The sequence below is a fragment of the Nicotiana sylvestris genome, chromosome 3, assembly GCF_000393655.2.
Source record: "Nicotiana sylvestris chromosome 3, ASM39365v2, whole genome shotgun sequence".
Classification (NCBI taxonomy): Eukaryota; Viridiplantae; Streptophyta; class Magnoliopsida; order Solanales; family Solanaceae; genus Nicotiana; species Nicotiana sylvestris.
Genome location: NC_091059.1, coordinates 18,161,735 through 18,178,133, shown reverse-complemented (window position 1 = coordinate 18,178,133; position 16,399 = coordinate 18,161,735). Strand labels below are relative to the sequence as shown.

The 16,399-nt window shown below is 38.7% G+C and overlaps 3 protein-coding genes across 3 annotated transcripts; 1 reads left to right on the top strand and 2 right to left on the bottom strand.

Annotated features, from left to right (window-relative positions):
* Positions 1–8,229: 8,229 nt before the first annotated feature.
* LOC138887104 (uncharacterized) lies at positions 8,230–10,530 on the bottom strand. Its single transcript, XM_070168820.1, has 4 exons — positions 10,397–10,530; positions 9,987–10,135; positions 9,042–9,256; positions 8,230–8,586 (listed from the first exon to the last, which is right to left on the bottom strand). Exons 1-4 carry the CDS (start codon positions 10,528–10,530, stop codon positions 8,230–8,232), a joined length of 855 nt encoding a protein of 284 aa, XP_070024921.1.
* Positions 10,531–10,792: 262 nt separating this feature from the next.
* LOC138887103 (uncharacterized) lies at positions 10,793–12,033 on the bottom strand. Its single transcript, XM_070168819.1, has 3 exons — positions 11,754–12,033; positions 11,236–11,424; positions 10,793–11,094 (listed from the first exon to the last, which is right to left on the bottom strand). Exons 1-3 carry the CDS (start codon positions 12,031–12,033, stop codon positions 10,793–10,795), a joined length of 771 nt encoding a protein of 256 aa, XP_070024920.1.
* Positions 12,034–15,251: 3,218 nt separating this feature from the next.
* Positions 15,252–15,743, top strand: LOC138887102 (uncharacterized). The gene has a single exon (XM_070168818.1). It carries the CDS (start codon positions 15,252–15,254, stop codon positions 15,741–15,743), a length of 492 nt encoding a protein of 163 aa, XP_070024919.1.
* The last annotated feature ends 656 nt before the right edge of the window (positions 15,744–16,399 follow it).

The following is a 16,399-nucleotide window of genomic DNA, read 5'->3' as shown; positions in this document are numbered from 1 at the left end:
CTACATGCATAGTCGGCCGAACAAATAATCATGGGCCCAAATCCAGCCCACGCATGATTGGCCAGACCTGGGCCGCTGCTTGTTCGATGCGAGCCTGCTGGGTCTGTTTTGACCCGGGCTCGACCCTCATGGGGTTGAGATTGTAAATCGTGTTCTTTATCTAAAAATGGTTTTAATAGTTATATATGAAATTTATTGGAAAGGAAAGAAATTAATTTACAGTATACGATTTTCATGCTGGGCATACATTACATGCTTATACTGCACCATTGCACTAAATCTGAGATACAACCTATTACCTTGGGCATGCTCTTATCACCATCCTATATACACAATCTAACATTCAACTACCCTTTATTGTCAGTATTAGGCCTGAAGGCTATCCCCAGCATCCAAAACAAGCATAAAATTTTCTACATTACATGATATTTAAGGTAGCAAATTATGTATATAGAAAAAAACATTCTTCAGGTCTTTTCATTTGCATTCACGCTCAAATTTCCAGCTACATTTGACAGTGTATTAGGTGTGTACCTGGTATAGAGGAACAGAAGAAGAAGGAAAAGGATCAGCTGAGTAGCACACAGCAAACAACAGCAATCAGCAGATTCACAGCAACAACACAGCAACAAACAACCAGCCAATAATGATGAAGCTCAGCAAAGAGTCGGACAACAAATGAACAATCCCAGTGGTGTCCACAGTCCACAGACAAACAACAATATTTCCCAGAACCAAAGAGAACCAGCAAATAGTCGAGTACCAAACCAGTGAACCCAGAAAAGAATGATGAAACAACAGCAACAACAGAGTATTCAATGCAGCAATACTACCAATTCAACAACCAGAAACAGTTCAGTCAATGCAAACACAGAACTTGGCCAAGACAGCTTGAGCAAAATGCACTCTTATACCACTTTCAGACAGTGTTTGGTTGCAATGTCTTACTGGAACTCTCTTATGTTTTCAGTCTTTTCTTTTAACTCACAAACCTTTCTTAAGACTTAAAGATTCCAGCCTCAAGACTCAAAATTCTTCCTTTTTTCTGAAGACTAAAAATCCAGCCCCTCTTAGGTTCTCAAAGGACCTATTTATAGGCCAAATGACCCAGTGCAGCTGAGCTGCCCTCGTGCTGCAACTTGCAGCCTGCCCATACTCTGTTAAACCCATGCTTGAGCATCTCTTGATGCCAGCCATTGGTTCCCCACGCCTGGTTTTGTTTAATCAAGAGTGATGGGCTCATTTTATTATTCATTTTAAGCCCTATACCCTTGTGTCTTGTTCCCCATTAGTATTAGTTTAATCTTAATTAGTACCCTACTTGTCAGCTTCATTTAAACTAACCTTTTCTGCCCTTTTCAAACCCCAGATTACCCCTGTTTAACCTTGATTATTACTGCCCTGCCTATTGCAGCATCAGGGCACTTTGGGCTTTGATTATTCGATTTCAGAACTGCCCCAGCCTAGCTTTTTTAATTGTTTACAATGTAGTTACAAACTAACATTCATAGGTAATGCCCAACATTCAAATCACAATACAGGCCCATTCAGAATATTTGAACATTCAGTCGTAGGAAACTAATCGACGACATTTATCAGGTCGACTACACTAATTATAACAGGTAATAATCAGTCGCTCATATAAACAATACGTTCAGGGACCTAAAGGGCATCAAACAACTTTTGTTCAATTACTGGGGGGGCCTATATGAATTAACTCATTTGACGACTAATCTAATTGACGCATATGTATGTCACAGAGTACATTTAGAACACAAACAGAAAACCAACTGACCAAATAAGAGGCCTTTGACAGAGATGGAAGAAATTCGAATGAAAATAACAAAATAACAAACAAACACAACGAAGCATGCTGACAACTTAATTAGAACCAAACAAAGAGAAAAGGAAACTTACCGAAAAAGTTTGAAATCAAAACGGACCCGAATCAGACTCAACTTCGACCTCTTGAGGCCGAACAAACTTTAATCAGGGTGTTCTCACATGAGAACACCTTGATTAAGGTCTATTAGACCTCAAACCCTTGTCAAGACCGGCCAGATTCCCCAGGTGCATGTGTTCTAAGGTCTGGATTTTCAGATCTGGATTTTTAGGAGTTGTGGGTAGATTCGGACCAAACCAATCTTGGTTTGGTCACGAGGAAGGTCAGGGGAGTGTCTGATACAAAGATGGTGAGGTTTGGTGTAGATCGAGTTTTGTCTCGAATCTTCAAATCCAGATTCGAGACGATAGGAGATGATTCGAGGTTCGTGGTTAGTGGATTCGTGTTCAGGGGAGTGAGGGGGTCTTAGGGTGTTCGGGAGGTGGCCACCGGCGTTCATGCCGCCGGGTTTTGGTGGAAGGGAAACTAGGGCGGCTTGCTAGGGTTTGGGGGTTTCAGGTTGGGGAAGGAGACGAGTGAGGGGTGGGGTTCGGATAGGGGGTGTGGGGTAAAGGGCTGAGTTTATATATGGGGAGGTTGATCGGATCTGAGCCGTTAGATCAGATGATCTCAACGGCTTGGATCTGAGGGTGAGAAGTGAGACGGGGTCGTTTGGTAGTTAAACGGGGTCGTTTGGTTTAAGTGAGGGGTTGGGTCGGATTGGTTATTGGGTCGGGTTTGAACACGGGTTGCTGAAAGGGGTCCTGAGCCGTTGGATTGGCCTGGACGGACGGCTCAGATTGATTTGCCTGAAACGGCGTCGTTTCAGGAGGTGCCTGGGCAGCCGGATTTGGACTGGGTCTGAGTGCTGGTTGGGCCTGTTTTTTTTTGTTTCATTTCTTTTGGCCCAAACCGATTTCCTTCACTTTTTGTTTTCTAATTTCATTTTTCTTTTAAAACAAAAAAAATAAAAATAACAAATAATAAAATAACGAAATTAAAACTAAACAACAATGCAACATTTTAACACAATTATCACAAAAATATTTAAGTAAGTTAGCTAAAAGCCTAGAACGAACGATGCACACATATATATTTTTTGAATTTTCTTTTACTGACCGAATTATGGTTTAATCATCCTAACATACATATTTTGTATTTTGTTTGTTAATGATTAAATGCAAAAATGGACAGATCCACAAATGACTAACAATACATAGTCCCAGCTACCCAAAATTCCCGAACTACATTGACCTGATTCCTTTATAGCCAAGGATATGTAGGAAACCTTTGAAGCAGAGGTTCGGTCAAATCTTTCTAAAAATGCTTCCCACGGAGTATTCGAACGGGCAAAAATCGCTCGTGTCCGCTCACTTTATCTTTGTACGAAAACTCTTCGAGTTTCCGCACAAAGAGGGGCAGCTGTGAGCACGTGATTTTTGCCTTACGAAAAACTACTCCAAAATAAATCAAAATAAATTTCTTTTACTGTGTAATTTCTGAATTTGCGTGATGTTAAAAATTTGTTTATGTCCGTAAAATGTTTGCTTTGTCATAATTAAACAAAAATAAAATAAAATACATATTTGCATGAATATAGGATTTAATTATGCATTTAAGAGATAATTTAAATAAAATCACAAAAATATGCATTGGTTTTATTTTAAATGTTTCACTATGTGATTGATGTTTTTGTCTATGTGTTAAATAATTGTTATAGAGTAATTAATATATTTGTAAAGGTAAAATTGTTTTATATTTACAATTAGAAATTTAAATTAGAAAAAATGAAAAAAAAATATAATAATACATATACATAAAAATCGGACCTGGATTTAAATCCAGGCCCAACCAAATTAATTCCCTTCACAGCCCAATCCCAACAGCCCCATGTCCGGTCCAATTCAAACAAATCGAAACGACGACGTTTCATCACCCTTCATCAAGGGCCGTCGGATTCAATTCATCCAACGGCTGAGATCTCATCACCCTAACCCGTGATCAGTACCCGACCCACTGCCCCGGTTCAACCCGTCCCCCAACTTAAACCAAACGACATCGTTTGGTTAAGTGAAAAGATCCTAGCCATCCATTCTACTTGATCCAACGGACGATAACAATCCACCCCACCTCTATATAAATCCCAAACCTTACCCCGGCCCCTAACCGAACACCCCCCTTCCTACACTGTTCATCATCATCCCAAACCCCCACTCCTAACCCTAGCCGCCCTAGGATTCCACCGCCTGAAACCCGGCGGCATCAACGCCGCCGGTCACCACCTTAACACCCTAGGACCTCCTGAACCTCCTCTACACGAATCCGACCTTAGTTTCCTTCGAATCAGGCCCCAACTCTTCGAATCATAAATCGAAGGTTGGCCTGAAAACCTGATCTAAACCAATCAGCCCCAAATTAACACCATGGCTTTCCCTAACAACCCTTGTTATGGATCTGAAGTTAGTTTAGTTCGAATCAGCTTTGAACTTCTCGAATCTTCTTTTGAAGATTCGGACCAAACAAGAACAAACTCAGATCCGTTTCAAATTAACACCAAATGACCCCTAGGCTACCCTTACCCTTGTATCATGTTTGGTTCCCTTCGAATCTGCCCTGAAATGTTCGGATTTAAGATCCGAGAACCTGAAACCCTAAAAATACCAAACTTTTGGATTCCGTGCATATTAAATGAAGATTGAGGTTTAATCGACCTTAGTCGAAGTATTTTCAGTGGAAAATACTTCGACTAAGTCAGTTTGATTTCAAACAAAGCCCAAATCCAAGTTGAGTTCGAGTCGGAATAAAATGGAAGATTCAAAGGTATTCTTTCTGTTTATTTTGTGTATTATACGTGTATTTTTGTGTTTGTTTTATTCTGTGTAACTTTCCCATCTTTTATTGTCATACTGTCTCCTACCATCTATTTGATTTGAAATGAGAATTGTTTCTGTTGGTTGTGATTGTTTACAATGTGTGTAATCGACTCGATTAAGTTCGTCGATTAGTTATATTACGAATTTTCATTTCTGAAAATGTTGACTGAAACAGTCTGCTTCTATTGTTCAGACTAATTAGTGACAAATGTTGTAAATAGTCAATTGATTAGTACTCGTCAATTAAATCAATGTTTATTTGTGAATCAATGAATTCAAATATATGTTGTATTGTTGTTTTCTAAACAGGACATTGTCAGTATATTGACAATGCTCCTGTATTGGTTTGCTTTTAATTCAGTTTTGAATTCCAGTTGAAATAATCCTGCATGTTCTGTATAATGTTAAGGTTGTTTTTTACTCAGTATTCAGTTGAGAATTCCCTGTTTAAATTCAGTTTTTGTCAATCAGTTATTAGAAATGTAATATACTGTCTCAAAATCATAGGATTGGTTATAGCTGTAAATCAGAAGGATAGTTAAGTCTATACAGATTGTAGAATCTGTTTTACAGTGGGTTCTGATTTTTCAAGTGAAAACAGTAGGTCAGGGGCATTTCTGGGAATGAAACATGTAAAAACAGGGTGTTAGTGCTAGTGTATTATAATGTAATGTTAATGGCTATATTTAAGTAATAAAGGGGGAACAAGGGATAATGGGGCTGCTGAAAATCATGTTAGGATCACATAAAGTATTAAAAAGAAGTTTCAATGGAAACTTTCTGGTTGTTAAAGGGATAAAGGGTCCCTCCAATACTAATTAGTATAAAACCAGCCCTGTATAAATACAGGAGCTGGACAGACCTTAAGGGATGAGTTTTTAAGACCCTAGAGAATTTTTAGGAGAGTTTGGAAGGAATTTTAAGAAGGCAGTCTTTAAGAGTTTTAAGAAAAAAAGAGAGTGTGAAATTGGGAAAGCAAACAGATTTTAGGATCAGTTTTCAGAAGATCAGTTTTCAAGACCCTAGAGAATTTTTAGGAGAGTTTTGAAGGAACAAGAGGACAGTCACACACACACACAGATATACAGCAACAAAAACAGAAAAATCAGAAACAAGAAGTCCAAAACAGGAAAGAAACTGAAAAATCTGAAAAATGTTACTTTTCTAGAATCTGTCCGTTGTTTGCATGTGAATATTGTTCGGTGAAATCTGAATTTTTTTCTCAAGTTTTTGTCCCTATTCATTTGGGTTCTTCGGGTCTTATTATTGCTCAAATCTGTGGAAAAACTGGTATTCTGTTGATTTTGTTACTGCTGCAACTGCTGAAACTTACTACTTCTACCTCCATTTCCAGGTACATATCCTTTTAAATTCTATGTTGGAAAGAGATTCAATATGGCGGATAAACGAAGATTGAATTGAAATTCTGTTTTTTTATTTGTCCAAGTTCATCAATTTAAATTTCATTTTTATTTTTATGTTAGTTAATTAGTAGTGAATTCAATTTGATAGATATGAGCTAATTGTCTTACTTTGAAAGTTCGTATAAAGATTTGTAATAACATTAGCTCATTATCTCATTAGTTTAATCATATTAAATTGTCGAAGTAGGGAATATGGTATGAATGTTGGTCATTATTTAAATTTTGTTGTTGGTTAAGTAAGAAGTGATGTAGAAGTGCCAAGATAACTATAGTAGTGATATTTATTGTTACATAAGGTTAAGATGGTGATGTCGATAAAATAATAGATGTGTGTATAAAAGTGGGCGAAAGGCGATATGATGTAGCTTATTACAATACGTTATGAATACGATATACAGTTAAGTTACATGTAAGGTAATTTTATTAAATTAACTTGTATAATAATTCTGCCATTATAGCTCGATGTCTATCTACCTTCATAAAACAAATTAACCAAATAATTAGGCCTATTAGATTAAAAGCAAGCATATAAGAATGAAAAGAGATGTATAAGCATAAATTGCCACACTTCATATCAATGATAATTAGAAGTAGAATTTGCATTAAGTAAATAATGAAAATTCTCGGAAAATATTTCCTTCCTTTATGAATCATTTATTTTCAGTTTCATATGCAATTTATTCTTTGGCATATATATATATATGTCATATTTGTTTAAAAATAGTATTAATCATATTTTTATTCTGTTCTTTGAATTTGAATAGTCTTGGATAAACATGTTATATGTGGAAATTATAATCAATGGGCAACATTCAAAAATTGTGAATTCTTTTTCAAGAATTAATGATATCTAAAAATGAAGATTTCTCATAATATAATAAAACAATTTATGGAAAAATCCCTAATATCATTACAAATATGTCGCGCAATTAGGGATACGTTCGCGTACCATGATTATATTTTTAAAAGCTAAATTCGGATTATGCGTACGCGCAATTTCGAACGAATATTTAATAAAAAGGATTTTTTCAAAGGCGTTAAATCAATTTCATAAAAAACCGAGATGTACAGTTCACTATTCAGAAAAACAAATATTCTTGATTCGACACAATTTCGAAAAATGATTGCTCAGTAAATATATTATCAAAAGTTATTGTGTACACGTACGCGTGACACAATTCCGTATTTTTAATTTATAACACGAATATACGTACGCGTAATTCGATTCAAAGAAGGGTTCTTAACCACAATAAGTAAAAGCGGTAGAAAAATCATGTAACAAAAAGTATTTAATAAAAATCAAGATAATTAAGCCAATAATAAAAACAGTTAAGCGACCGTGCTAGAACCACGGAATTCGGAAATGCCTAACACCTTCTTCCGAATTAACAGAATTCCTTACTCAGGATTTCTGGTTCGCAGAATAATAAACAGAGTCATATTCTCCTCGATTCAGGGATTATAATTGGTGACTTGGGACGCCTTAAAATTCCCAGGTGGCGACTCTAAAACAAATAAACAAATCCCGTTTCGACTGGTCCTTCAATTGGAGAAAACTCCCCACGCGCCCCGCGGGCGCGGCAAAAAGGAGGTGCGACAATAAGGATACTTCTTCCTCATATCCTCCTAGACCTCCCACGTAGCTTCTTTTTGAATCATGATTACTCCACAAAATTTTTACCGATGCTATATCTTTTGTTCTCAACTTTCTTACTTGTCTATCGAGAATTTCTGTAGGTACCTCTTCATAAGTCAAACCTTCTTTAATTTCTATGGTATTAGTAGGTATTATATGCGACTCATCATGAATGTACTTTCTAAGCAAAGACACTTGAAAGACATAATGAACAGAGGACAACTCAACGGGCAGCGCTAGCTTATAAGCCACATTTCTTTTCTTTTCTAGAATTTCATAAGTTCCGATAAATCTAGGGCTAAGTTTCCCTTTCTTACCAAACCTCATAACTCCTTTCATTGGTGAAACTTTTAAAAATACCTTATCACCAACCATGAACTCTAACTCACGATGCCTCTTGTCAGAATAAGACTTTTAACGACTCTGAGCCACTTTAAGTCTTTCTCTAATTAGCTGAACTTTCTCCAAGGCCTCACAAACAAACTCTAGACCAATCAACGGCACCTCTGCTGGTTCAAACCAACCCACTGGAAACCTACATCTCCGCCTATACAAAGTTTCATAAGGAGCCATACCAATGTTGGCCTGATAGCTGTTATTGTAAGCAAATTCTATAAGTGGCAAGTGATCATCCCAATTACCTCTAAAATCTATAACACACGCACGCAGCATATCTTCGAGAGTCAGAATGGTCCTTTCTGCCTGGCCATCGGTCTGTGGGTGAAAAGCGGTGCTTAAATTGACCTTGGTACCTAATCTTTTCTGAAATGCCTGCCAAAAATGTGTTGTGAACTAAGGGCCTCTGTCAGTTATGATTGAAACTGGAGTACCATGCAGTCGGACTATTTCTTTGATGTACAACTACACATCTGCTCTGCGGAATCTGTTGTCTTTACTGGTGCGGACTTTGTCAATCGGTCTACAATAACCCAAATTGAATCATGTTTACGGTATGTGCGAGGTAGACCTACTACGAAATCCATATTAATCATCTCCCACTTCCATTGTGGTATCTCTATATCTTGAGCTAGGCCACCAGGCCTCTGATGCTCGACTTTGACTTGCTGGCAATTTAAACATTTAGCCACATGATCTGCTACTTGTTTCTTCATGCCTTTCCACCAATACAACTCTTTCAAATCCAGATACATTTTGGTAGCACCTGGGTGGATATAGTACCTCGAACTGTGAGCTTTCTCCATTATGGCCTTCCTAAAACCATCTACATCAGGCACACATAACTGGTCATTCAACTTCAAAACTTCGTCACTTCCTAGAGTGGAAGCAGTGATTTCTTTGCTTCTGACTCCTTCTTTTAATTTCACTAAGTATGGATCTTCGTCTTGCTTAGCCTTAACATGTGCAACAAGGGAGGATTGCGCTAAGGCATGAGCAGTTATATCTTCTTCTTCGGTCTCATCCAATCTAATTCCATCATTTGCTAGTTTTTGAATTTCTCGACCCAAAGATCACTTACTGCAAGATGGGTCAAGACACTCATTGACTTCCTACTAAGTGCATCTGCTACCACATTAGCTTTGCCCGGGTGATAAAGGATATTGATGTCATAATCTTTCAATAGCTCGAGCCACCTTCTCTGTCTCAAATTTATTTCTTTTTGCTTGAAAATGTACTGGAGGCTTTTGTGATCTGTAAACACTTCAGAATGCTCGCCATAAAGGTAGTGCCGCCATATTTTTAATGCAAACACCACTACTGCAAGCTCCAAGTCGTGTGTGGGGTAGTTCTTTTCATAATTCTTTAATTGCCTGGAAGCATAAGCAATAACTTTTCCATTTTGCATAAGAACACAACCAAGGCCCACTCTGGAGGCATCACAATACACTGTGAACCCACCCGAACCTGTCGGCAAGGTTAACACAGGTGCAGTGGTCAACCTCTTCTTTAACTCTTGAAAACTCCACTCATAAGCGTCTGACCATTGGAACTTACTGCTTTCTGAGTCAACTTACTTAATGGAGCTGCAAGTGAGGAAAACCCCTCTACAAACCTTCTATAGTAGCCAGCTAACCCCAAGAAACTCTTGATTTCGGTTGGCATTGTCGGCCTAGGCCAGTTCGTGACTGCTTTCGTCTTCTAAGGGTCTACTTTTATTCCTTCACTAGATACCACGTGGCCTAAGAATGCCACTGACTGCAACCAGAACTTACATTTTGAAAACATGGCATAAAGCTCATTCTCCTGCAAGGTATGCAAGGCTATTTTGAGTTGTTCTGCATGATCTTCCTTGCTCTTAGAGTACACCAAAATATCGTCTATAAACACAATAATAAAGGTATCCGGGAATGGCTTGAAAACTCTATTCATGAGGTCCATGAATGCAGCTGGAGCATTTGTCAACCCGAAGGACATCACTAGAAATTCATAGTGCCCGTAGCGAGTTCTAAAGGCTGTTTTAGATATATCCTCTTTTCTGATTCTCAACCGATGGTACCCTAACCTCAAGTCTATTTTTGAAAAGTACTTTGCACCCTGAAGTTGATCAAATAAATCATCAATTCTTGGCAGTGGGTACTTGTTCTTAATGGTAACTTTATTCAACTGTCGATAGTCGACTCACATTCTGAGAGGCCCATCTTTCTTCTTGACAAACAGGACCGGGGCACCCCACAATGAAACACTCGGTCTGATGAAGCCCTTGTCAAGAAGGTCTTTTAACTGTTCTCTCAACTCATTAAGTTCTGCTGGAGCCATCCTATAAGGAGGTATAGATATGGGTTGCGTGCCTGACATGAGATCAATGCCGAAGTCTATGATTCTTTCGGAAGGAAGTCAGGGAAGGTCATCTGGAAAAACTTCTAGAAATTCTCTAACAACGGGCACTGACTGAAGAGCTAGTGGTTCTGATTCTGGATTAATAATGTGAGCCAAAATAGGTGAGACACCCCTTACCGATCATTCGTTGTGCCTTAAGGTAAGAAATAAACTTACCTACAAGTGATGTTGAACTACCCTTTCACTCTAAGACTTCTTCATTTGGAAATTGGAACATGACTATCTTGGCATGACAATCTAACATGGCATAGCAGGAAGACAACCAATTCATACCCATGATCACATCAAGATCCACCATTTCTAACTCTATGAGATCGGCTTTGGTGTTGCGGCCTTGGACTAAAACTATACAACCTCTATAGACTCTGGTGACTTTCACTGACTCGCCAACTGGAGTAGATACTAGGAATGACTCACTAAGTTGTTCAGGTTCTAGTCCGAGGTTAATGTCAAAGTATGGAGTCACATATGAAAACGTTGAACCTGGATCCATTATGGCATAAGCATTATGTGAGCAAACTAAAAGTATACCTGTAATAACTTCTGCAGATGCCTCTGCACTCTGACGATCAAGTGTAGCAAACAAACGGGGTTGTCCTCCTCCTTGAGTAAATCAGTCTGCACCTCTGCCTGTTCCATGCCCGGTCTGATTATGAGAACCACGAGCCTGAGGTAGTGCAACTGCAGTAGCTGAGGAACTAGAATGACGAGTTGATCCACCACTGAAATTACGTCGCAACTTTGGGCAGTTGGCCTTTATATGACCAATGTCTCCACAATGGTAGCAACCATGAAACCCAAGCTTGCACTGACCTGAATTTTGCCGCTTACATGTTGGTGTGAATGTTGCTCAGCATAACTCTGGCTATATGAGGATGATGTCCTAAAATTCTGATTCTGACGAGATTGATTTCCATAACTCTAAGTATGTCTGAAGAAAAACCCACCACTTGACCGATAACTGGACTGAGCTGGTGCTAATGACAATTAGAGGAATCCCTTCCACCTCCGCTGGATGTACCATTAAACCTGCCTGTTGTCCGGGCTTTCTTGTTATGCTCTTTTTCTTCTCTCCTTAGTTGTCTATCTTTTTCTAAGTGCTTGGCAAATCCCACAACAAAGGAGAAGGCTTTCATCCCTACTGCCTGCAGCTGATGTCGTATCCTTAATATGGTAAGCTAAACTGCCAACAAACCTACGAATCTTTGTTTTTTCTGTCTTAACCATGTAAAGAAAATGCTTAGCTAACCTTATGAATTCTATGTAGTACTCTTGCACACTTTTATTCCCTTGCTTGACCTGTTCGAACTCTGTAGCCTTAGCTTCCTTATCCTCTTCTAGGATAAAGTTAGCCATGAAGGCCTCTTTAAATTCTTCCCAAGTAGGCGGACTATCATCTTCATCTCTTTCCTTTTCCCACATCTCAAATCAAGCGTCGGCCACATCTCTAAGCTAATAAGCAGCTAGCTCCACAGCTTCACCATCAAATGCTTTCATCACTCGGAGGGCTTTCTTGACACCCTCTAGCCACAACATCGGATCTTCATCAACTATAGAACCATGGAACACTGGAGGACTCAACTTCAAAAATTCATTCACTCTTGAGGACTCAGAATTGTTCTGTCTATTTGATTGAGGTGGAATCTCATCTCTTCTCTCGTTCTGGTTGGCCATAAAGGCTTTAAACATCTTCATAGCACTGTTGACAGCATTAAACATCTGACCCACCTCGGGAGATATAGTTGCCTGAGCCGGAGCTGCTGTTGGGGGTGGTACTGGATCCTAAGGTACTGGATCATCATGCTCCACCCCTTCTTCTCGTTCAACTCGCGGTACTTGGACTCCTTTTGTGGATTTTCCCCTCCTTTTCTGAGTCGAAGCACTCTTAGTTCTACCTTGAGCCACAATAGTAGCGATAGTTTCTTGAGCACCATCCAGAGTGTCGGTGTTAGAGTTGCGAGTATGAGCCATTTCTGCGAGTTTTGGAGAAATGAATAAATTAAATAATTCCTTAGAGGTAGACTCTACTGCACGATCTAAAGTATGAAAAAAGAGACTTTTCCTAAATGTTTATAGCCTCCTGTTTATAAGTATGGCGCGCTGCATACACATAAACAAGACTCTACTAACACGGCTTCATAGACCCCTAGCACTCCAAAAACCTGAGGCTCTGATACCAAGTTTGTCACAACCCATTTTCTGAACAAGCTGGGACCAGCACTCGATCACTAAACATGACAAAGCGAACCATCTCTGCTTATCAAATCTATTATAACTCCAAACTTTATATGCAACAAGGCAATACTCTAACCAAATACTTTTGATTAATTTAAAAATTTAAATAAATTAACTCCAAAACTTTATTCATAGTAACCAATGAAATACTGCTAAGTTATTATCAAAAACATTTGAATCTTAACCCAATGACTATGTCTATGAAGTCTCTACTGATAAACTGACGCACTGCTCAGGATATGAGATTTCCTGGCCAATTCTCTAAGTAACAAAGAAATAACTAAATAAAGATGACTATAAGGAATACTCTACGAACAAAAGCGGAGCTTACCAATCGCACTGGAAGAGAAGGAAGTCCTAACTCGTATCATGCTCGCCTGCAAATCCGGTTCCTACATTGTACCGCAGACCAACGAAGGTTCCCAAAAGAGAACGTCAGTACCATCCATTGTAATCAGTGAGTCTCAACAACAGGGGGCGAAACTTTAATAACATACACATTATGAGCAAAGGTTCTAAATGCATGTAAAACATAAAGCTTATAAGAATAATTCTAAATAATTGCATAAAAGCAGTTTATGAATATTCTAAAAGAAATTCTTTTCTTTTTCTTTCTTAAAACAAATAGTTCACTTTATACTTTGGGAGTTCCAACTATCCTGACTTAATTCTATCTCATTCACCGTATGATCAGCTCGGGTTCGATCCAAACCTGATCGAATAGGCCCAATCCACGGGGTGCCACTGGTTTCATGGTTCTCAGCGCTCATGTCTCATACCTTAGCATGGCTAAGTAAATTCTCAGCAACAAGACCATCGGCTCGTGTGCTCCCTACTTTGGCACAAGTAATTTCAGGAAGTCAACGCCTTGGTCAGGACCCTAGGCCTAGATGATGACCCCTTCTTAGAATAAAGGATACTCCCAAAAATCTTTTTTTTCTAAAACTTCTTCTTGTGACTTTGCAAGTCTAAATCTTTTATACATACTCATACGGGTATCCTTAAATGTAAGGCATGACATAAGAATAAAATAAACATTCAAAAGTATTTATAAAGGTTCTTGATCCTTTATGAATTTTCAACATGAAGATGGCATATAAGAATAACATAAAAATCTGAAATTTATACACATATATCCAAATAATCATCTAAACTTTAGCTAGAAAATAATTCTAAGGTAATAGGTACTTACTACACCAATTAAGTATATATTAACTCTTTTATGCAATTCATCAAACACCTTGTGTGCATGCTTTTGTGAGTTAAACCACTTTGGTAAAGGGTTATATCAACTCGCCTTAAAACTTCTCGAGCCAATACGTAGGCCCCAGTCCAATTGACACCAGTCAAATAATCGATTATACAACAACCAATATATTTTAATTAATTTTAAAGTTTCACACCTAAACATACTTTATTGTTGATATAAAGGAAGAAGGAAATTAACTATTCAATTCTTACCTATTACTATTGTAGGATAATTGACAATAGGGAATTTCATATACCTGAATTCAAAAATTAGTGATTTGTAAAGAACCCTAGAATCTTTTCGTGGCCTCCGTGAGTAAGCAGTGTTGCCTCTGTTTCGTAGGCTTGTGTTTGCTTTGTCTTTTTTCCTTTCCGCTTTTGTTTTGTTTATTCGAATAGGGCTTCTGCCTTTTTGTTGCTTTTCTAAACAGATGTTTTGCCTTTTGCCTCCTTCTAAAGTGAATTACGTACTACTAAATGCAAGGCTTTAAGCCCTTTGTTTTGTTTTGTTATTTTATTTGTTTTTCCTTTTTTTTTTTACTTAACTAGTATTTAATGATACCCACTTTTAATAATTAACAATATTAAAACTATTAATATTTTCCTAATTGTATATATATATATATATATATGTATGTATATTTCACTATAGGCAAGATAAAAATAATAAAAATAGTAATAATTTAGTTCTATAGTTAGCGTGTCTCGAAACTTTTATAAGTTTGAGGAGTGTTACATTTGAAGAGGCTCAACAGCTCCTTTCCCGGGTAAGTACTTACTTTTAGTATTGTAATTTTTTCTTTCTTTTCTTTCGACCGATATGTCTCCATTTCATGTATAGGCCGTCGCAAAGTTTATAGCTGAGTTGAGCCAATGTGAGGCCGAGCTCAAGAAAGTTTCGGGTAAAGAGAAGGCTCTGAGGCTCCTCTATAAGAAGGAAGAGGAGCTTAAGGATCTCCGAACCGCATTGCCAAAGCTCAAAAAAGAGAGTCCGAGCTAGATGAGTAGGTAACTATAATTTTAACAGAGTGCGGCCTTCTTGGCCCTACTTTGGAGGCTAATACTTTGATATCTCAGCTGCAACAAAAGCTAGATATGATTGGGCAGCTCCAGGGTGAGGTCAAGTTCGGACCGATTGTCATCAGTGGAAGAAGAAAATGGATCAACTTGTTGCCGATAAGGAAGCTGTTACGTCCCAACTGGCCTCGGCTGAAGCTCAGCTCCGAGGCATTAAAGCGAAGGGTCTAGCTCAGGCCAGGAAAATTGAGGGGTTGGAGGCCGAGCTGGCTAAAACCCGGGCCGAAGCTGCACAGACTAAGGCTGAAGCTATACAGGCTAAGGCAGAAGCTGAGAAGACGAAGGTTGCGGCTGATAAATCCATTGCTATATACTCGAGGGAAGTCGTGGCCATTCAAGCTGAGTTGAGGGAGGCCTCGGACTGGGAGATACGGGGCAATGAATTGTCTAAGTGTCAAGCCCGGAGGGAGACTCTCGAAGAAATCCATGCCCGAGGGTTCAACCTTGCCGTGGAGATAGCCGAAGCAAAGGCATGGGAAACCGATGCTAGGTTTCTTGTATCCTCCGATGAAGAGGATGTGGTGAGTGGCTCCAGGGACGAGGAAGGTGAAGAAGATGTTCCCGAAGGATAAGAGACTCCCAAAGATAGAGCCACTGAAGATGTAGACTCTAAAGACGACACTCCCGGGGGTGTGACCCCGAGAATAGATTAGGTTTTCTTTTTTGTGCAAGGGCCCCTTGTGGGTGTTGTAAATATGTTTTGTAAATTTCCCTTATGAATATAAAGTATCTTTTGCTCTATCCTCGATTTGGGTTGAATTTTATTTTGTCCCCATTTGTGGAAAATTCCAATGATTCAAATACTTAGCTCGAGATCATACCCCTAGATGATCCTCGAGCTAGCTTAAAATCAATTTGATGCGAGCTCGGAACAATGGGGTCTTTGGGTCCGAGTTGAATGAGAACAAAGTCTCGGACCCCTATAAGATTTTGGCCATATATTTATTTTAAGCTGGACCTTAGGCTCTTGTATATCGGCCCTTAGGCTCTTTTAAAATTGGCCCTTAGGCTCTTTAAATTGGGTCGTTTCGGCCTCTAAAATGGCTATATAATTTTTCCCTCATTTCAGCTAAAAGACTTAGTGAAATTTATTATGCCTTAGCATGTGATTTTGTACCCGTTGGGTTTTTCGAAGGCTCAACGTATCGGAACCTTATTAGTTATTTCGTTTGTGTAGACATAATCGAATACCTCCTGGAGTTTTTTCGAAGGTTGATGTTATCAAAGC

What these genes read in the sequence shown, in the direction of transcription:
- LOC138887104 (XM_070168820.1), bottom strand. Translation starts at nt 10,530, where the DNA reads ATGGCTCCAGCAGAACTTAATGAGTTGAGAGAACAGTTAAAAGACCTT. An exon ending in TTATGCCATGTTTTCAAAAT is followed by an intron (nt 9,257 to 9,986) that starts GTAAGTTCTGGT and finishes TTCAAAAACTAG; the next exon opens with CAAATGATGGAATTAGATTG. An exon ending in ACCAGTTATGTGTGCCTGAT is followed by an intron (nt 8,587 to 9,041) that starts GTAGATGGTTTT and finishes CATTTTTGGCAG; the next exon opens with GCATTTCAGAAAAGATTAGG.
- LOC138887102 (XM_070168818.1), top strand. Translation starts at nt 15,252, where the DNA reads ATGGATCAACTTGTTGCCGATAAGGAAGCTGTTACGTCCCAACTGGCC.
- LOC138887103 (XM_070168819.1), bottom strand. Translation starts at nt 12,033, where the DNA reads ATGTGGGAAAAGGAAAGAGATGAAGATGATAGTCCGCCTACTTGGGAA. An exon ending in TACGACATCAGCTGCAGGCA is followed by an intron (nt 11,425 to 11,753) that starts GTAGGGATGAAA and finishes GGCAAAATTCAG; the next exon opens with GTCAGTGCAAGCTTGGGTTT. An exon ending in CGGGCATGGAACAGGCAGAG is followed by an intron (nt 11,095 to 11,235) that starts GTGCAGACTGAT and finishes TAATGGATCCAG; the next exon opens with GTTCAACGTTTTCATATGTG.